Source organism: Nyctibius grandis, chromosome 31, assembly GCF_013368605.1.
Source record: "Nyctibius grandis isolate bNycGra1 chromosome 31, bNycGra1.pri, whole genome shotgun sequence".
NCBI lineage: Eukaryota > Metazoa > Chordata > Aves > Nyctibiiformes > Nyctibiidae > Nyctibius > Nyctibius grandis.
Window position 1 is genome coordinate 2,047,884 of NC_090688.1, and position 20,418 is coordinate 2,068,301.

Here is a 20,418-nt window from a genome sequence, read left to right on the forward strand (position 1 = left end):
ACAGGACTAGTTCTTCTCCGAATGGTTACAGCTACTGTACAAATGCAAGAGACACCAGCAAGAACAGAACAAAGCAACAGAAACTCGCTCGTGCCGCGACGCACGCGGCTCCTCCGAGGGAACCGCTGCGAGGCTCCACTCCGGGTGCTGACAGCTCGCCCAAGAGCAACCCCCAGGAATGGGGGCTGCACCCACGGGGAGCCTCAACAGCAGGAGGGACAGCGCTGAATCCCACCCCAGCACCCAGCAGTTACCATCCCTTAGGATGCCACAGGGCCAGTTGTCCCCAGAAGTTAACGGATGCGCCGGCTGAACGCCTCGGGGCAGAGGAAGGGTGGGCAAGGGGTCAGAACCCCTCCAGCCGAGCTGCACCTGGCTGAATCCCTCCCCTCCTTTCCCCTTCCAGCCATCGCAGGGTGTGGGGGGGGACACGTGCTCTGCAGCACCGTCTGTGCTCCCGCAGAGCAAAACCACGAGTGGGAGAGAGCTGATTTCTGATCATTCATGCTGAAAAGAGGAGGAGGAGGATGCGTACACCAGGCTAGCGCCGAGGCAACTGTCCAGAGCTGGTACTGGCTAGCAGAAGGACCCTGAGAATATATATAGGCTAACACGGTCTCGCGGGGAACGCCGAGTTAGGTACATCACAGTGATACTGGTTGAATGTGTTCTGTACAGTGCGAAATGGAGTTTGACAGAAGCACAGTATCCCTTCACCTGCTATTTCCTATCTCTTCCTAAAGGCAGAGGCTGCTACAGGGTGACACGAAGCCTCATCGCAGCAAAGATCGCAAAAAAAAAAAATATCTGACTTACTTGGACGTCCAAGTGAAAGTTAGGAGGGGGCCACCGGGAAAAGATTCCAGTTTATATAAAAAAAAAAATAGGAAAGCAAGTGCAGGGCTACTGCAAGGTGCGTCGTCAGAGGTACCACGTGTTGCAAGCAGCCAACCCCCCCTCCCCGAGCCCCCAGGCACCCCACAGCCCCAGCACTAAAGTATCTTCAAGCATCTCCAGGGCTGACATCACCAGAGACCTCAGCGACCGTTCGCTTTGAGTCCATTGAGACGAACCCGATTCGCACCCACTGCTCGAGCTGGCCCAAGCGTCTTCCGACAAGCTGGTCTGAGGGCAGGTGGATAGCAAAGGCCTTCTTTGCTGTCAGGCAGGGTGGCGAGCTGGAGCTCTAGGTCCAGTGTGGCAAGGCTGATTTCAGACACGAAAGATACCCTGGGAGGAAATTATTTTTTTTCTTTTTTTTTTTTTTTTTTTTTTTTTGCAAACTGCTGCACAAACGACAGAACGGAGAAAGCCTTTGGTCATGAGATACTTGTGAGAAAGTGAGCCTTGTATGGAAGATTCCCCTGAATGCCTACAGTATTCTACATCTTAAAAAAATATATTGTGGACGCTGCAGCCATACAAAGAGGGGAGGAGCGGGAGACGGGGATTTACAGTCTCACATAGACACAACGGGGAGGTTAAGACAAGCACAGTCAGAGTCTGTAAAACTGATTGGCTCGCTCGGATCAGTCATCCTCATCGTCCTCTTCGTCTTCTGGATCTTCCTCTCCTTCATCCTCTAGATTTCGTTTTCTCTTTTCCCCTCGCGGAAGGTCTGCAAAAAGAGGCGAAGCGTGAAGCTCTGTTCAGTCTTGCGGAACAGCAGTTGAACCGTGGCTTCAAGCCGCGGCAGCCACGGCTTGCTGGTGCAACGAGCACAGACTAGACTGGCACCAGCACGGAGAGGAGATCCACCCTGCCCAGTTTCTCATGGCACCCAGAAGAGCCTGGACTAGCATGAGACATTAACTGTTTTCTAGACCCTCCACGCATCCCACATTTCAACAGCTGCTTGAAAATGGGGCTTTTTTATTGAGCACCCCCCAAAAACAGCATCTGTAGAATTCAGTCACTCCTGATCAAACTCAGACAAGATCATTTGACGTCACGCCAGCCGCTATGTTCTGTCAGCATTCATTCAGGTGTTTATAGAATCATTTTTGTTGGAAAAGACCTTTAGGATCATAGAGTCCAACCGTTAACCCAGCACTGCCAAGGCCACCACTAACCCGTGTCCCTCAGCACCACATCTACACGGCTTTTAAATCCCTCCAGGGATGGGGACCCCACCACTGCCCTGGGCAGCCTGTTTCAATGCTTGATAAGCCTTTTGGGGAAGAAATTGTTCCTAATCTCCAATCTAAACCTCCCCTGGCACAACTTGAGGCCGTTTCCTCTTGTCCTATCACTTGTTACCTGGGAGAAGAGACCGACCCCCCCTCGCTACACCCTCCTTTCAGGCAGTTGTAGAGAGCGAGAAGGTCTCCCCTCAGCCTCCTTTTCTCCAGGCTAAACCCCCCCAGGTCCCTCAGCCGCTCCTCATCACACTTGTGCTCCAGACCCTTCACCACCTTCGTTGCCCTTCTCTGGACTCGCTCCAGCACCCCGATGTCTGCACACAAAACTGCACACAGTGTTTGAGTTTGTTATAACCAGAGGAGTCTGGCCTCAAGTCAAGAAGCTCAGATCCACCCTCCACAGCTGAGAGGAGAGAGAAGCCCATCTCCAAGAGCATATCCTCAGGCACGCTAACGTGAGCTTCTGTGACAGAAGCCCTGCTCCCGCACAGACTATAGTTCAAGCTACTTGGAACTGGTTTTCTAGGCAATTTGCCTCTAATATTTGGCAGACTTAGCCAGCTTGGTTGGTATGCAGAGGTACTGAAACCTGTTTCCCCGTCACCACTGCGTGAGCCTTTGGTTCTAATCACTATTCAATGGTCAGCTTAGGCTCAAGCAAGAGCTTCAGCGGGGCCTGTCAGCAGAGACACTGCACTTGCCATCAGGGAAAAGCTGCAGGCGACAACAGCTCTGCTCTGAACCTTGGGAAGCTCTATAAAAACAGCAAACGCACGAGAGACTGTTGAGGCAGCTTTGCAAGCATTTAAGTTTGTTGGAATTCAGCTCACCATCATCAGCTTCATCTTCTTCATCCTCCTCACCATCTTCCTCCTCATCTTCCTCCTGGAGTCAAAACAAGATGCTTTGTTGCAAGAACCACAATCCCATGAGCAAGGTGTAATTCCGCAACAACATCCTCCTTCCCCTCTGCTCCCGCCCTACTCTAGCCTCAGGGTGGCAGTACAAACTGAGCAGGGAGAAGCTGTCGGTTCCTAAATAACTTCTTACAAAGGGGGGCTCCGAAGCCCCCTGTGAAGGGGGTTTCTACAGCTTTATTGCTTGAAGCCACAGGAATTACCAGGCCAAGCAATAAACAAGTCTGAATTGGCAAAACTCTGTGGACTACGAGTCAAAAGGGTGCACGGGAGAAGCCAGAGCGCGTGGCGGCACACCTCAGCTCTGCACCCACAGAGGGACCTGTGACACCTGGCCAGGTGGGTCACCGGATTAAGGGACAACACGGTGCTGCAGATTTATACCAATGACAGAAAACCTCACCTCATCATCCACTCCATCCTCCTCCTCTTCACCTTCCAGATCATCATCATCTTCTTCTTCATCATCAATGACTTCTTCGTCCAAATCATCTTCCTCATCATCGTCATCCTCTTCCTCACCTTCTACCAAAAGAAGAGGGAGGTGTTACGGTTCCCAAACACTCGCTACTCCCAGACAACACACTTGCACCTCCAACCCCAGTGCTGGGTGAGCAACGGGCAGGAAATGGCACAGAATGAGCACGCACGAGGAGTGCCAGCAACAAGCCCCATCAGCTCACAACAAGTCTGCCAGAGGAGGGTCTGGGGTTACCCAGACAGCCCCTACTTTAGAGGCAAGTTATAATCATCATTTATTTAGCAACATGACCATGCAGAAGGAGAAAAGGGGTTGTTCCCCAGCAAGAAAACCAAGAGGAGAAAATCCTCACCTTCCCCATTCTCATATTCATCTTCCAGTCCATCCCCATCTGCTTCGGGGTCTGAGTCAGGGGCTTCCTGGTCATCAGCATCAAACCCGTCTAGGTAGGTGAGCTGAGGCAGAAGGGTGAACACGCTCTCCCGGTAATTGATGAGCATCGTCACCTCACAGTTAAAGAGGTCCAGACTATGGAGGTTTGGCAACTTTTTCTGCAAAGATCAATTCATTGTTAGATTATTTACAAGTCGACACTGTTTGAAGATCAGGCAGCCATCAGAGGGCAGCTGATCTGCCACCCAGGTCTAGTACAGAAGCATCTTTGCATGCATTATTTGCACCATGTGCTCCTCAGATGGAGAGAAGTTACTGCTCTTGCTAACTGTAGGCAAAGATTTCTTTTCAGCTCCTCTGTCCTAGTTTCCCCTCCTTGGAGCCAGCTCCCTGTGAAACCATTTGCAAATCTGACTCCCTTCTGAATGGGGTGGGCGACAAGCACAGAAAACCCAGCAAGAGGAATCACTGAGCTGGACTCATCCTGCCCAAAACATCAGGCAAAATACCCGAGAGCACAACCCAGGGAGACCAAAGCCCAGTGCCTCCAGACTGCGCCCACGTGCCTTTTGGCACAGCCACAGCAGCTCTGCCGCTCAGGCCACGGCACCGGGCACCAGGTCAAGCGAAGGAGCAGTAAAACAGTTTCAAACTCTTTCTGGACAGGATGGAGGGACCAAACAGCTAATGAGGCAAATGCCCTAGATCAGACCTTTCAGCTACAGCTTCAGGGTCACAAGGCAAGAGCCTTCTTTGGGGCAGTTCAGATGCAAGGGGAACCCCCTGCAACACATGCTGTGACAGCACCCAGGGCGAGAGGGTCCCAGCCCAGCACAACAAGCACCTTCAGACTGCTGTGATGGACACCCTCACTGGTGTCCGAGCAACTCATCTCCATGACACCCCAGGTGCCACCTACCTCAAACTGCATCCGACCCATTAACGGTCCTTTCTCAGATGGACACTGAGCACTGCATCCACAGTTTTACTCATCCAGCCCAATCTCATGCTTCTTTTAGCAACTGGCTGCTGGTTTTCCAGACAGAGGAGGCATTAACTATTAGCCCAGCCTCAAATTGGACCCACTCATCTGTTCCCATCAGAACCACGAAGTGCTGTTGGAACAGTGACCAAGACGTTGGACTTCTGCTGCACAGACCCACTTCCCCAAAGGAAACAACGTCATCCCTTAGACTCCAGCACAGCCTTCCACTCACCAAGGGCTCCAGCGTATTGATGTCTTTGATCTTGTTGCCGCTTAGATTCAAGTGTGTCAGGTTAGGAGTTCTCTCTGCTAGAACTTCAAGGCCACCAGAAATCCTGTTATCACTCAGCTCCAGCTGCCAGGAGGGAATATCACATAGTCACAAAGTGTCTCGGCTTGTGACACGGGGAATAAATTTGGCCTGACAACAGGACTACAATGAGCACCCAAGTTCCAGACTCTGTTTGTTAGGCCACGCCACAGAGCAGCAGTTCAAGTTTTCACTTGAAACCCCTTTCCCACGGTAACGCAGCACTCCCAGCCACCACCACACTGCAGGACACAGGGGTACGTGCTCTAAAATCCAAAATATTTATGATGTTACTGAACTTCTGACAGTAGCACAACAGCAAAAGCAAGAGAGAAAGGACATTAAACATATAATGAGCAAAAAAGCATTTTGCTGCATGCTAAAAAACCATCTCTCTCGCTTGCTCAGGTTGTAGGTTGCAGAGGAGCAAAAGCAAAATGAAAAGCAAAATCAAATGGCCTTTTTCTGGCAAATGCAGGAAAAACAATTGTCACCAGGGACAGGGCAACAGAAGTCTGAGAGCAAGGACTGCTGGCGATGGGATCACAGGTCGGACTCACCTTCCGGAGTTTGTTAAGTTTGGGGAGATTGGAGACGGACAGCAAGTTGATGTTGATCATGCTGAGGAACTCCAGGTTCTCAAAATCTGAAGAGAGACCAACGATCTTCCCATCGTCCGAACGGCAGTTATCAAGAACCAGCTCCTTCACCTGCCAACAGAGACACCCAGCAGCTGTCATCACACCTGGCTAAGCCTCACCTCGAGTCTATCAAGCTGACATCAGGAGCAGTGACCGACCCTTCAAAGCAGCAGCTGTGTCCGAAGGTCCTCCTTACTCACACTAAGGGACACACAAGATCTTAAAGCCACTAACTTTTGCAGGAGCACAAGGTGAGAATCCCTCACGGTGGTTAGGACCACCCTAAGCCGTGCAACACACGACCACTGCACCACCCCACAACCCATAGGTCCAACCAAGGCCCACCTTCTCCCCTAAGAAGCACGAAGGGGTTGAACCACGAGGTTGCCACAACATTTCACACACAACGCATCAAAAAAGCTTTCAGAGAGTCACACTTCAGGTTTCACTCATAAGAGGCCAAACAAGGTCATCTGGTTTTGTCCCCTTCCACTTTCTCCCCCACGTCACTGGGGTGCTGCTGGAAAACCTGCCTCCAGAGGATCCGTTTCCCTGTGACAATCTCCACGCAGAGGTGACACGTCTGCCTAGGCAGGCCTCTAAGCAAATGAGCTCAACCTCAGGCTCGTAGCACAGGACTACTGATGGCATTTAATACTTTGCCCGGCACAGACGACACACACAGAAACCATCACTGCCAGGTAACTCAGCACAAAAAAAATCAACCGCCCCTCTGGCATCAGGACCATGAAGCACCAGCACAGAACTGCTGCCCCCCAAACACCAGGGAGGTAAACGTACCTGGCTTCCCCCTCTTCCCCAAAGCGCAGGTGAGTGCTCGAGCCCCAGCTCTCACAGGCCACTTCCAAAACCTGTTTTTACCCTACACATTCTTCATGGCAAGATGCAAAAATCAGCCTTGGCCAGAAGGCCCAGGATGCTCTCCAAATCCCTCCTTCACAGCGCTCCCATTTTACCTCTCTTGCTCAGATCAGCCAACTATTAGGGAGTCATTTTAAAATCGCTTTGCCTTACTGGCAGCAGTTTCAGGGCTGCCGTGCCATCTTCGCACCACAAGCTCTGAATAAATTAACGCTTAAAACTCCAGATGTGGCATCGCTGCTCAGGGCTCCGAGTTCAGCAGCAAACAAGGCTCAGCCAGGAGTTTTGTAGCTGAGCTCCTTTTGCTCCCAACACCCCAGACAAGCCTCCAAACGAAACAAGACGCTGTCACCATGGTGAGTGTAAAGGTGGCCAAAGCCAGCTCTCTGCTTCTTAGCGCGGGCACAGAGGCAAGCCTGAACGTTATGAGGTTATGAACTAACCTGGCTAAAACCAGCTTTAACCCGGACCAGAGCCCTGCCCTGGATCGCAGAGCAAGCACGGTGAAGCAGCCAGGATGGCTTCTCCCAGCAGCAAGGCTGGCTCGCACGGGCTGTGGTCCCGGGGCACGCACGCTCTGCCCTGCTCGCCTCCACAGCGTGCCCGTCGCTCAAACCCCCGGTGTCAAACCAGAGGAGACCCGCAGCGTGCGGCCTCACAGGGACGCTTCCGCTCCTCGGATCCTTCTCGTCCTTTGCCATCCACAAACCATCTTTAACCTCTACCAAAAGCTCCGCTTACAACCCCTTTTCCTCATGCTTGATTTTAAGCTGCCCACGACACAGCGTCCTGTCCCCAAGCCGGGTGACAACCACCAGCTATGGCGCTGCGAGGTGGCGAGCGGGACTGCCGGCCTGGCCCAGCTCGGGGCGGCCGCCTCGCCGAGACCCCGCCGGCTCCGGGAGCGAAGGCCTGAAAGGACGAAGCGAAACGCTTCGAGAGGGTGCGAAGCGTCGGGCCTGGCCCCGTGGCTGCCCGCTGAGGGGAGCGGAGGGCTCCGCTGCCCCCGCCGGGCGGGACGGGCTCGCCGGGAGGCGGCAAGCTGAGGAGAGGCGGCAGCGGCAGGGCCGGGCGGCGGGGAGGGCTCGGCTGCCGCCTCAGCCCCGTCCCCAGGCCAGAGGGAACCGCAGCTCCGCTCTTCGTGCCCGCGCCCCGGCACCCGGCTCCCCCCGCCCGGGCCTACGGGGCAGGCCGGAGGCCCCGCTCGGGCCTCGCACCGCCGCTGCCCGCCGGGACACCCGGTGCCCGCCCGGCGCTGAGGCGGCTCTGACAGCACAGCCCCCAGAGACCCGGTGCGGGGGGGAGCCCCGGCCCCGGCCCGAGCAGGCCCCGCGGGGAGCCCGGGCCCCGGCGGGGCGGGCCGCGGCAGGCCCGGGCGGCCGCTAACATGGCCGAGCCGCCATGGCTGCGCGGGGCCGCACCGGCCTTGCTCGGCGGCTCGGGGGCGGCGGGAACTAGCGCGGCCCGACCCGGCCCGGCCGCCCCCCCGCCGCCCGACACCTCCCGCTGCAGGCCGGGCCGGAACGGGCTGGGCCCGGCCGCCACCGCCCCGGGCCGGGCCCCGCCGCGCACGTGCGCGCCGCCATGCCGGGGGGTGGGGGGGCCGCCCCGCCGCCGCGCTCCGCACCCCCCCGCCCGCCACCCCCCTCAACCCCTTCCCCACGGCCGTACGGGGCCCCCGCCGGCCGCTCCCCCCCCCCGCCCGCTGCCCCCGCAGCACGTGCCGGCCCGATGTCCCCCGCCACGCGCCCTGCGGCCGCGGTACCTCGCCCGGCTTCTTGTTGCGCAGCTCCAGCGTCAACCGCTTCTTCATCTCCATCCTCCCGCCGCCCCGAGCCGAGCCGAGCCGAGCCCGCCGCCGCCGCCGCCTCCCGCCCGAGCTCCCCGCGCCGCTCCCGCCGCCCCGCCCCGCGCCCGCCGCCTCCCGCCCGAGCCCGCGCGCGCCGCCGCCGCCCCGGCAGAGGAAGGCGCCAACGGCAACAAAGGCGGCGCGCGCCGCGACCCCTGCCGGCCGCGGGCAGCACTGCGCCGCGACCCCCCCCCCCGGGCACGGCAGCGCCCCCTGCTGGCCCCGCCCCGCCGCCCTCGGCAGCGCTGAGCCGGGCGCGGCCGCGCTTTGCGGGGGGGGGGTCCGCGCAGGCACCACGGCCCCATCCCAGCACCACAATCCACAATCCAATCCCCAGCACCACGGCCCCGGCCCCAGCACCAGCACCATGGCCCCATCTCAGCACCACGTTCCCATTCCCAGCACCATGGTCCCATCCCCAGCACCCCATTCCCATCTCCAGCACCACATTCCCATCCCCACATTCCTATCCCCAGCACCCCATTCCCATCCCCAGCACCATGTTCCTATCCCCAGCACCCCATTCCCACCCCCAGCACCACAGTCCTATCCCCAGCATCACCGTCCCATCCCCAGCACCACCGTCCAATCCCCAGCACCACGGTCCCATCCCCAACACCACGATCCCATCCTCATCACCCCGTTCCCATCCCCAACACCACATTCCCATCCCAGCACCACGGTCCCATCCCAGCACCATGATCTCATTCCCAGCACCACCATCCCATCCCCACACCAGGCCTCCTCTTTTGGCGGTGGCTGAGGCTACGCCTGCCAGCAATGCCGCAGCCGGGGAAGCTGATAAAGCCGGGGTGTTGGTCAGGCTTTCTGCTAAAGGCAGGACGAGATAACCACGGGAACTCCCTCGTTACTGTGAGGGTTACGATGATGTTTTTCCTTTCTCTCATCTGCAGGGCAGCCCGCAGAGGCCAGCGGCTCGCCCTGGCCAGGGCTGCACTCTGGGTGTGAACACCGTGAGCCGGGAATCCTGCTGATGGGAGACGGGCGAGGTGAGGGTGAGCGGGGTGGCCACAGCCTGAGAGGCTCATGGCTGCAGGAGTGCCCGGCCCAGGCGGTTCTGTTGGGCCCAGCTGCGCTTAAAGGGTGCAGTGGAGCTGGTGGGACTCGCTGCATGGGGCTCAGGGAGGTGCCCCACCGCGACACGGTGCCACCGTTCCCAGGGACCCCGCGCAGGAGGAGGATTCCTGCGGGATGCGGGCAGAGCTGGCGACGACCTCATTAAAAATTATCTTACAAAATACCCAGAGAAATCTCTCTGATCAACGACCAAGCCTCCAAGTAAACAGGAACATGAGGGCTCGCAGGACCAGCCTCACAGTCCCTCATTGTCCCCTTTGGCAGCAGGCCACTGGCTTGCCTTGTATGGGAGGAAATGGCTTTCTGGTACATTGCAGTTAATTTGTGCCAGTTGGCTCTAACGTGAACCTTATTTTCTTAGGAATAGCAAAATGCAGCGGCGATGTTCAGCAGAGTGGTTTAAGCTCTGAAGGGGCCAAACCCAGAAGGGTTTTTTTAAGAGCAGATAAGGGACATCTCCATGAAGAAAAACTGCCTTTAACCTTGGTGCATTTTTTGCATCTCTGTGATCTTCCCCTCTCCCTCGCTGACCGCAGCTCAGTTTCTCCAGCTCAGCTGCACGCCAGAGAGCTCCTGGTGCTCTGCCATGGAGCACCACACCAGTCACCCCATCTCCTCGCTGTGCCGCATAGGAGCTCCCCCTGAAACGCCCAGCGCTGAGGCTGCGTGGAGGTGGGCACATGCTGTGGAGGACGAAATGCATGGTGTGGGCACTGAAGGAGTGGGGAGAGCAGCCCACGGCTGGGACGGGCCTGGCTGCGAGGTCCAGAGCATCCTCTTACTGCCCTGTCCAGGTTAATCGCATCCCCACGGGTGAAGCAGCAAGTGGGTCATAGAATCATGGAATCATTTAGGTTGGAAAAGACCTTGAAGATCATCGAGTCCTACCAAAAGATCATTGAGTCCAGCCATAAGATCATCGAGTCCAACCGGGTCCCTCCTTTGCAGGGTGAACCCAGGCTCGTCTGGCCTGTTTTGGCTTCACCAAGACCTGCCCAGGAGGGAAGAGCAGGACCCAGCACCAGAGGGGTCCCCAAATCTCCCCTCTCTGAGCCCCTCCTGCCTCTCTGGCTACAGCAGCAGCTCCTGCAGGCAGAGCAGCTGGGAGATGAGCCGAGAGGTCCCCCCTTGCTGATCTGCATTTGTTTTAAGGTCTCTTTCATGTATTCTTTGAGGCTCGTTTCCTGTTCTTTGTAGAAAACAATGCTTCCCCCCCCTTCCCTGCCCGTCCCAGGGTGGCTTTATCTCCCCTCCCCTGGGCTGCCCTCCCTCGGGAGCTGGGCTTTATGTTTGTCTTCCAATACAAACCCCTGCTCTGATTTAACCGAATTGATTTTAAAGCTGCGTCTGGTATTTGATGTCTGGTAGATGCATTTAAACTGATCTAGATTTTCTGTGTTTGGGCAGATTAACGTGAAGCCGGTAATTCACTGCGCGAGTGACAGCAACTGGAAGGCTGGGCCGTAAATGCTGACACGGGTTGAAATTCAGGGCTGGAGCTTTTCACACAAGCTGGAGCGCAGATGCTCGGAATAACGTATCATCTGTCGATTATACAACACGACATTATCTGCTTGTGTTTTGCACCGCTTTAACTGCTTCGTTCCTAGCCCGGTGCCTCCTGAGAGTGAATCCCGTCTAAGCGGGCCATTTCTGCTGTCTGTGCCGCAAAGACCTTCTCACCACGCCGTACTTTCCTGTCCTCAAAACGGGGATAAGATTCCCCCAGATCTCCTGATGACTGTAGATCCCCAGCAGCTGGTCCTGCTGGGACATACTGGGATCCAGCTGCAGGAGAGTGATGGATACACCAAATCGGCTGCAACAGCTTCTCCTGCGGGAGCCAGGAGCTGCACAAACCCCAATGAGAGCTGGTTACTGCATGGCTGAGTTGTTCCACCAAGGTGGCTTGCTCCAGAGAGACTTTTGGGGCAGTTTGTGGATATTCAGTGACCTCCCATAGCTGGAAGATCTGATTAGGCAATTTCACATAATGACAGAATCCCAGAGTGGTTGGGGTTGGAAGGGACCCCTAGGGATCATCCAGTCCAACCCCTGCCCAAGCAGGGTCACCCAGAGCACGTTGCACAGGGTCGTGTCCAGGCGGGTTTGAATATCTCCAGAGAAGGAGACTCCCCACCCTCCCTGGGCAGCCTGTGCCAGGGCTCTGGCACCCTCGGAGTAAAGAAGTTTTTCCTCATTTTCAGATGGAACTTCCCATGTTTCAGTTTGTGCCCGTTGCCCCTTGTCCTGTCACTGGGCACCACTGAGAAGAGTCTGGCCCCATCCCCTTGACCCCTGCCCCTGAGGTATTTGTGAGCATTGATAAGATCCCCCTCAGTCTGCTCTTCTCCAGCTGAACAGCCCCAGCTCCCTCAGCCTCTCCTCGCAGCAGAGATGCTCCAGCCCTCTGACCATCTCTGTACCCCTCCACTGGACTCTCACCAGTAGCTCCTTGTCTTTCTTGAACTGGGGGGCCCAGAACTGCACACAATTACTCCAGGTGTGGCCTGGGGAGTACTGTGTCCAGTTCTGGGCTCCCCAGTTCAAGATTTACAAGCCAATAAGGCATCTACTGGGACACCACAAAAATCCAGTGCCCATGTGCCCCCCAACAACCCCCCGAGGAGGAGGCAAATGAGGTTCACACAGTCCTCGGTAGCCTTTAGAAAAAAATCCCGTGATTTTTGTTTGTTTACTTATTTGTTTCGCTGGTGGAAATGAGGAATCTAAAACTTGCAGGGCCTGATGTGTTGGATCCCGAGGACCTCCTCTCCCTGCCCCACCGGCTCTCCCCGCTGCAGAGCGGCTCCGGTGCCGGCAGAGGGAAGCATCTTCCCGGCCATGCGGGGAGCAGAGCCCCGGCAGCCCGGCCACGGCTGGAGCCCGGCCCTGAAGGGTCCTGGGGGGAACCCGGGAAGAGGGAGCAGGAGCAAATATCTCTGCAGAACGAGAGCCTGAGCGTGGCTGGAGTCCCCGAGGTGCAGCCATGCAAAGCGGTCCTGGTAAATCATAGAATCACAGACTGGTTTGGGTTGGAAGGGACCTTACAGACCATCTAGTTCCAACCCCCTGCCACAGGCAGGGACACCTTCCACCAGACCAGGTTGCTCCAAGCCCCATCCAACCTGGCCTTGAACACTGCCAGGGAGGGGGCAGCCACAGCTTCTCTGGGCAACCTGGGCCAGGGTCTCACCACCCTCACAGACAACAATTTCTTCCCAATATCTCATCTCAATCTCCCCTCTTAGTTTAAAACCATTCCCCCTCATCCTATCACTCCATGCCCTTGTCAAAAGCCCCTCTCCCACTTTCCTGTAGCCCCTTCAGGTACTGGAAGGTGCTAGAAGGTCTCCCTGGAGCCTTCTCTTCTCCAGGCTGAACAGCCCCAACTCTCTCAGCCTGTCTCCAGAGCAGAGGGGCTCCAGCCCTCTGAGCATCTTCGTGGCCTCCTCTGGACTCGCTTTTTTATTTGCAAAGTTTGGGCTAATATTCTAGTTACTTGCAGGAATAACATAACAATAAGAGCATCCCCAGATGAACTGGGGCTCATCCTCATCATCTCCGCCATGCCAGAGCATGAGGGGGACCACTGTTCTCTACTCAAAGGCTTCAGTGAGCTTTCAGGACATGAAAATAGGATTTGGGAAACTCTGCTCTTCGGAAAATAGTCCCACAGGGACTCTCCCACGGGGAGAGGCGTGCTGCGAGTGGGATGGCTCTGTCTCCCGGTTCCCATCCCAGTTTCCCAGTCTCGACAGGGCTGCGCTGGGGAGACAGGCAAGGACCTAGCCTGGAGGCTGGGTTCCCAGAGCAGCCTCCTCCTCCATCACCGGTCATTGTGCAACCCGCTCATCCTCCTTGCAAAGGGTGTGGGCAGAAACCCTCGCAGGTGGGTGCTGCTCGGGGTGCAGCTGAGCTTGGGAAACAGCTCTACCCTGGCCCCGAAACACGGGAGAGCCCTGCGGGCTCCCTCCGTCACCCCACGCCGGGTGGCACACGCTCCAGCCCCATGTGCTGTGGCGTGATGGCACAGTGCTGGCCCCTCGCACGTCCCACGTGCCTTTGGAGATGGGATGGAAGCAGGCAGGGACGATTTTACACCTCAGAGCTATTTTGGAGCCAAACGCAGCCCTGATGCAAGCAGGAAGTCAAGCGAATTGCACCAACCTGGGGTTATTTTGGGCCCTTCAGATTTAACTCCGAGTTGCCTGCAGACTCTTAAACTCTCAGGACTAGTTGGTTTTATTATTTAGAGGTGGTTTTTAGTCCTTCTATGTTCCCAGGGAAAGCTGGAAATTAAAAAAGCGAACAGCACAGTCAAGAAACGGGAAATTATTAAATGAATAAAGGAAACGTCTATGCTGGCGAGGGCCGGCGTGGGAAGGGATGGATGGTCAATGCAAGGTGCGTTCCCAACCAGTTTCTCCCCAGAGTTTGGCCCACTGGTTGCCCGTGTTTGGTGACTGCCAGCAGCGTCCCTGTGGCAGGCGCTGGGAGAAGGGCACACGCTTGCCAACGGATCAGCGCTGGCACAACCCAGCAAAAGGCATCAGGAGCTTCCTATGGAGCGTGCACAGAGGGGGAGCTGTCTTCAGGGATGCATCCAGCTCTGTGCTAAGGCCACCAAAAGCAGGATCTGCAGGACAGCGGCGTGGTCTTGCCGTGAACGTGTTTTATTGCACAGGCAGCTGCGCTCAGACCACTGCCTGGGCATGGACACACAGACAGAGGCTGTGAAATAGCTCGCAGGTGGACACAAGCATTGCTTGTTATCTGTCGGGGCTGAGTTTGAATCACCAGGGGTGCTCTCTGCTATGAGGGGATCTCATCGCTTTCAGAAATAAGAGGGAGGTTTTGTGCCAGGCGGTGGCTGCAGGAGGATGGAGAGGGTTTTCCTCGTGGTCTCAGAGCCCAGGCACCAAACCGAGAATGAAGACAGTGGGACATGGCCCCTGCACCCACTCCTGCTGGATCTGCTCCGTGGCCACTGGTGGCATTTCTGTGCCCTTCTCAGGCTTTACTATTTCAGGTGACAAACTCCAAGAGGTTTATCTAGTGGTGCTTCTAAGTGTCACCGTGTCCTCATTATAACAACTCCTCTTGTCTGTCTGGGAGGCACTCACACCATATTTCTGTTTTCAAAATAATGCACAGAGACTGTGTTAAATATTAGTCGCCTTTTACTTCTGTAGGCAGACAGAGGTTTCAAAGCATCTGGGATGGGATGTGCTTCTTTAAACAGAGATGGGAAACTAGACAAGGCACAGAGATGTACACTGGGAACGACCGGGGTGGAACAGGGAGGTTGCAGGGAGATGCAGCGCAGGGGCCTGGAGGACAGGAGCAGGGAACAGCTACACATGATTTCCCACTCCAGAAGTGACCCAGCAGGACGGCACCCAGTGTAGCCATCGGGCAGCAGATAGGCAAAAGGACATACTTTTTCACCCAGCACATAATTAAACTGGACCTCATCGCCATAGGATATGACCTTAAAACATAACCTTTAAAAGCCTGAGACAAAAGTATGCAGGATTGGTCTGTTCTGACTGGTTAAACACGATGGTCCAGGACCTCCAGCTAAGGAAGTATTAAGTCACTGACCACCAGGAGATGGGGCAGGATTATTTCCTGCTTACCTTTCTTCTTACATTCCTTCCAACAAATCGATAACTGCGACTGACAGGGTCAAAGGCAAACCTGGGATCTGTCTTAGGTGCTTACAGAGTTTTAACGAAGACATTAATTCCCCAGGCTTTACCCCATCCTTCACCATGAGACTTCTCCCTTCCTGAAACAGAGACAGCAGCTCCTGCTTTCTCCCCAGTGGGGAGCAGAGAGGAAAGAGGGGCTGGGAGGCCCTGGAAGAAGAAGCTTCTGGTTCTCCGGTCCTGTTGCAGACTCTGCTATTAAGTCTCTCGCAGAACTTGCACAAACCATTGCTGTCTCCCCCGCCAAAGCTTTGCACCACTCTGAGAAAGGATTGCAACGTTAGATAAACACACCTACCTGGGTGCGAAGCGCTGCCAAGCTTCTGCCAGCCGTGATGTAAAGCTGCAGGCTGAGCCCAAGCAAAAAGGAACTTTCTCTTCGTCTCCGTCCATTTTCACATCTCTTCAGAGTTGAGATTCCTGCAAGTAAGAAAGGGTGAAAGGTTGCTAGATGCAGAGGTTTGGTTTGGCAAGAGGTGCCTCCCCACTCTGCATCTGCTAAATTTGAAACCTGCTGGGACCCAAGGCAGCCCTCGCTGTGTCTGTGGCCCGCACCTAAGTGGGAGAGCCCTGGTTGTGCTGTTCCAGCACTGCCGAGAATAAGGTGATTTTTCTCTCTGCTGATTTAGATAGCTTAGATTTTCATCTACAGGAAGGGGAGAATGAGAAAAATCTCTGCTTAGCCCCTGCACATCCAGCAGCTCCTGCTGAGTTACCTAAGCCAAAGTCTCTGCAGCGTACACACAACTGCACAGAGAAGCACATGTGACAGATGACAGCGCTAGGAGAACTTCCTTTAATTATTACTGTTACTATTAGCAATTAAGGCATTTGTTTTAAACCTGTCTGTATTTCAAAACAAGCACGAGGTGGTCAAATTGGCAAAGACTGGTATGGCATCCTGCCTGGAGTAAAGATAATAGAGTGCCTGGGTGATTGCTCAATGATGATGGATTGGTGGGGAACTTCTCTTGGACCCTGAGACCAACCCTCTGGGACCTGACAAGGCTTGTGCTCTGCTCCTCTGGAGGCTGACTTGCACAAGTACCAGGGCCACGATGTTGTAAAGAGCAGGTGTTTCAGACATTCGAGACTTTAAAGCCACACCTCGCGTGGGGTGCAATCTGTCTTCGCTGTTGCTACTGATGCTTTTTGGTTGCCTGGAGCCCCTGCCCTACCTGGTGAAGAAATATAGATATTGACAGCTCTGCAGATCTGACTGAGAAGGGGTGCATTGCTCCCAGCAGGCTCTACAGCAGCGATGGAGACGAATGCTTTCATCTGGCTGCGTAAAGCACATCCAGCTTTAGCAGGTCTCCTGCTGCTGTTATTATTTCTTCCAGACCGCAATTTGCTAAACAGTTTCCAAACCAAGCATCCTGCCCTGTGGAGCCATGAACAACGTGGATTATTTAACTGTTCAGCTTTAGCAAGGCTCCCAGGTCACCTGCTTGTGTTTTTATACCTGGAAGCATGAAATTGCAGCCCTGGAGCTAAAGCCATGTACCAAAAGCAAAGGAGCTGGCAGCAGGATGGAGCACATCCTGGCTGCTTCCTGGACACAGGCAGAGCGATGCAGCAGGGCACTGGGGAGCCGCGATACCTGGGTTCCCTTCCCGACTCGCCCGCTGCCTCGTGGTGAGAATGGAGCTGTCATTTCGTCTCCTTCCACCCCAGGGCTCTGACTCACACTTGCTGAGCAAACAGCAGCGGAGATGTGGGATGCCAGCACTCCCACCTCACCGCCCCTGCCCCGGCTGTTTGTTACTGCCCCTCTGCCGACAGTCACAGCCCCACACCGGCCAAAGCAATGAATAAAGACACGTGCCTCTGAGCCACAGCTTCTCCACGTGGGCTTTTAAAAAAAGTCTCTTGTCATCAAGCAGCACAGGTGGAAGCCTCCATCCCAGGTGCCATAGGACAAGGCAGGTAGGACCAGCCTCAAGTTAAGCAACTGGATTCTCCCAAACTTGCCCACCAGAGTCTCCACTTCCCTGTTTTGGTGGCACCAGCAGCAGAACTGCTTCCTCACCACGGCTTATGAGTTCACACTTATAAAACCCTTGCCACTGAGCCTTGAGGCTGCAGGCTTGGCTCTTGTGAAAGCCCCTGCCCCTTCCACTGCCTGCTCTCAGCTGCCTCAGTGCAATACCCTCAGACCCTGATGCCTGCCCAAGGGATGACGGAGGCAGAGAAGCTGGGATGAGGCTCTCCAGATTAAAGCATGTCCCATATCACAAAGCCTGGGACGTTGCCTGGGATTTGGGGTCTTGCAAGATGGCATCAGTCCCAGGGAGCAAGAAGGGAACAGCTAAGGGGACAGGATGCAGAACAAACCTCATCCATGAGGTTTCCTTGCAGATCCTGGTGCAGAAGAGACACAGATGAGCGAGCCAAGATGACACATGTTAGAAGAAAGGTGGAGAGGAGGCAGCAAGTCTTAGCCAGGAGGTGAGGACTTTGGGTGAAGCTTTGAGAAAAAGAAGTCTAAAATACAGGGAGGATTAGGGGAGTCTTTCTGTGTAACTCTCACATGAGGCCCAGAAAGCTTCACCCCTGTGCTCCCTGGACACCCTCATCTCCCCAGCCCACTCCCGTGTCAGCATCCTCAGCATCCCAGGCCCTTCTGACCACAGGCAGGAGGATGTAACCATTAGGAGGAGCTGGGAAGGAGGACTCACCTGGAAATCAGCCTCTCTTTATGACCTGAATGCTACTTATTGATGAATCAGGGAAGATGCAGATTCGTGACATCCTCCCCAGTTAGTTATTCACTGTGTGGCACAGGATATATCAGTGATGCTTGGGTGCTTTGCTCACGCCAAGGATGCCAGAGGTTTGGGGGTGGGAAAACTCATTCTTTTCAAAGATGTTCATATAGGTCAGGCATCACGTGTCTGGGCAATGATCTGTCTTATTTTCAAATCCACCTCTGCCACCTTCCGTGGCTGACACCATACCTCACCTGCCTCCCTTCGCAGTGGGATGGGCAAGTCACCACTTGCTTCTCACTGAGATCCCCTGGGGAACTGGGTACCTTCTTTCAGCGTGCAAACTCAGTCGCCTACTCGCATGGTCCATTCATGAGTTTTAAGTGAGTAAGAAGCAACTTCATCCCAAACCTCCTCAATGTGGTCACCGTGGTGCTGCCGTTCGGGGGTGAGAGCAGCTCGCTGGGGTTTGCCTCTAATCTTCTGCTTCAAGCCGCGTTGTCTGTCCTTGAAAGACACCCAGCCTTGACTTAGTTGCACATAACGGAGGCTCCACCATGTTATAAGTTGCTTCAGTGGTTAATTACCCTCCCATTTCAAAATGCATGTGGATTTATGAGGCTTTTGTAAGACCTGGCATCTTTAGGAGGTGTTGCACAGCTCAGGTCTCCCAGGTACACTCCTTCTTAGAGAAGTATCAAAATAAATGGTTAAACTTCCCCAAGGCCAGTCCCCAGGGCAAATCTGAAGTGTCACAGCAAAGGCTGCTGTTTGCTCCCTACTCTTCAGGGAGGGACACCTGAAGAGTACAGGTGTCCATCCTACATGGACAGGGACACCTTGGATCTTGGTCTGACCCTGCCCTTTGATGCTGAACATGGTGTCTCCCCTACTCCAACAGGAAGAACTGACCAAATAATAAGTTTTATGTTTAAGAAAGCACCATATTTCTTCTTTTCCCAACCCTACATGGAGAAAAAAATGTTGCTTTTTCAGGAAAAGTTTAATTGCTGCCAATTTTCTTGACATCTTGAATGGGATTCAGGAGGAAAATGTTTCCACAGCAGTCACCATAAAGTGTCCTGTACAGCCAATTCTTTAACTAAATAACAAACTAACTAGAATAAGTGTGATTTGATAACATTATTTTTGATAATAAAACAGTAGTTAGGGAAAAGTTGAAAAGTGCCTTGAATTTAACCGCTGAAAACAAGGCAGCATCAGCTTGCTGCGTGCTTTTTGGTGAAAACTGTTTTATTGGTTTTTAACCAGCTCTGCACGGGAGACTGTATGGATCAGTTCCTCCTCTGGGAAAACCAGGGTTGGGATTGGGGCGTGCGCGCGTGCGCAGGTAACCTGCCTAGGGGCACGTTGATGATTTCAGACTGCATTTCTACCTGCTCTTCCAACCTTTCCAGCTCACGCTTCTCTGCCCTCCCTCTCTGCCCCTGCCCATTTGGGTGCACAGATATAAACCCTCCAGCTAATATGTTGCCTTTGGGGGACTGGAAGGTTTGCCTGGAGGCTGCACATGGCTCTTGTCTCATCCCAAGGCTTTCCCTAGAGCCAGAGCAGGGGTATTTCCTGGCGGCTGCTCCCAGTGAGCTCACACCGTGGGCACTCCTTCAGAGCTAGAGCGGCAGGGCAGGTTACTGCTCCAGCTGTGCTAGAAACCTTGGAGCTCCCAACGCTTCTCCTCACCGCGTGGAAGCAGTGCTGGTCCATCTCAAGGGAACACAGGTAAGCCAGGCTGGGATGATAAGCAAACAGCAAGCCAGCAGCTACTGGGCACTCTGGTTGCTGCTTCGATTTTTCTCTTCCCTTTTTCTTCTTCTGTCTCATGTCTTCTCCATCCCTTCACCATCTCTCGACTGACCTCTGTTCTGCTAGGAGATGGGATTTACCATCTTGGGTATGATTCTTTTTTACCCTATGCAACCACTTGCATCGCTGTAAAAGCATAATGCAGAGCACCAGGGATCAGGAGCGAGTCACCGTGTTGCAAATGGGCGCATGGAAACCCAAGATCAAGAAGAGTCAGACCTCAAACCAATCTGCCTGCCATCTATGTTATTTTTCTTCTGTAGCTGTGATCTCACCTGCTTTGGGGAACCAGCCAGCCTGGATTAAAGGGAGGGCATCGTTAACTTGCAATTCTAAAAGAACGGTGGAGGCTTATCCACAAGTCAGTTTATCTGGTTGGAGCAGGAGGTTACAGAAGAGCTGGTTTGTATTAGTGTTACACTCCCGTATTTTCTCCCTTTGAACTTCTTGGGAAGAGAAGCAGAGGAAGCTG

General features: G+C 54.6%; 1 protein-coding gene across 2 annotated transcripts; it reads right to left on the reverse strand.

The window, feature by feature from the left end:
• Nucleotides 1–1,380: 1,380 nt before the first annotated feature.
• On the reverse strand, nucleotides 1,381–8,629 carry LOC137674760 (acidic leucine-rich nuclear phosphoprotein 32 family member B). Of its 2 annotated transcripts, none has more exons than XM_068420456.1 (7): nucleotides 8,516–8,629; nucleotides 5,788–5,937; nucleotides 5,150–5,272; nucleotides 3,892–4,090; nucleotides 3,462–3,580; nucleotides 2,972–3,026; nucleotides 1,381–1,618 (listed from the first exon to the last, which is right to left on the reverse strand). In XM_068420456.1, the coding sequence occupies exons 1-7, from the start codon at nucleotides 8,567–8,569 to the stop codon at nucleotides 1,530–1,532; spliced, it is 789 nt and encodes a 262-aa protein (XP_068276557.1). In that variant the 5' UTR covers nucleotides 8,570–8,629; the 3' UTR covers nucleotides 1,381–1,529. The 2 variants fall into 2 exon arrangements, with proteins under 2 accessions (XP_068276557.1, XP_068276555.1); XM_068420454.1 differs by having other exon boundaries at nucleotides 3,462–3,583; nucleotides 8,516–8,627.
• Between the last annotated feature and the right edge of the window lie 11,789 nt (nucleotides 8,630–20,418).

Excerpts from the sequence above, each read along its gene's own strand:
- LOC137674760 (XM_068420454.1), bottom strand. The coding sequence starts at position 8,569 with ATGGAGATGAAGAAGCGGTTGACGCTGGAGCTGCGCAACAAGAAGCCG. Across the intron at positions 5,938-8,515 it reads GCAACAAGAAGCCGGGCGAG|GTGAAGGAGCTGGTTCTTGA; the intron begins GTACCGCGGCCG and ends CTCTGTTGGCAG. Across the intron at positions 5,273-5,787 it reads AACTTAACAAACTCCGGAAG|CTGGAGCTGAGTGATAACAG; the intron begins GTGAGTCCGACC and ends CCCTCCTGGCAG.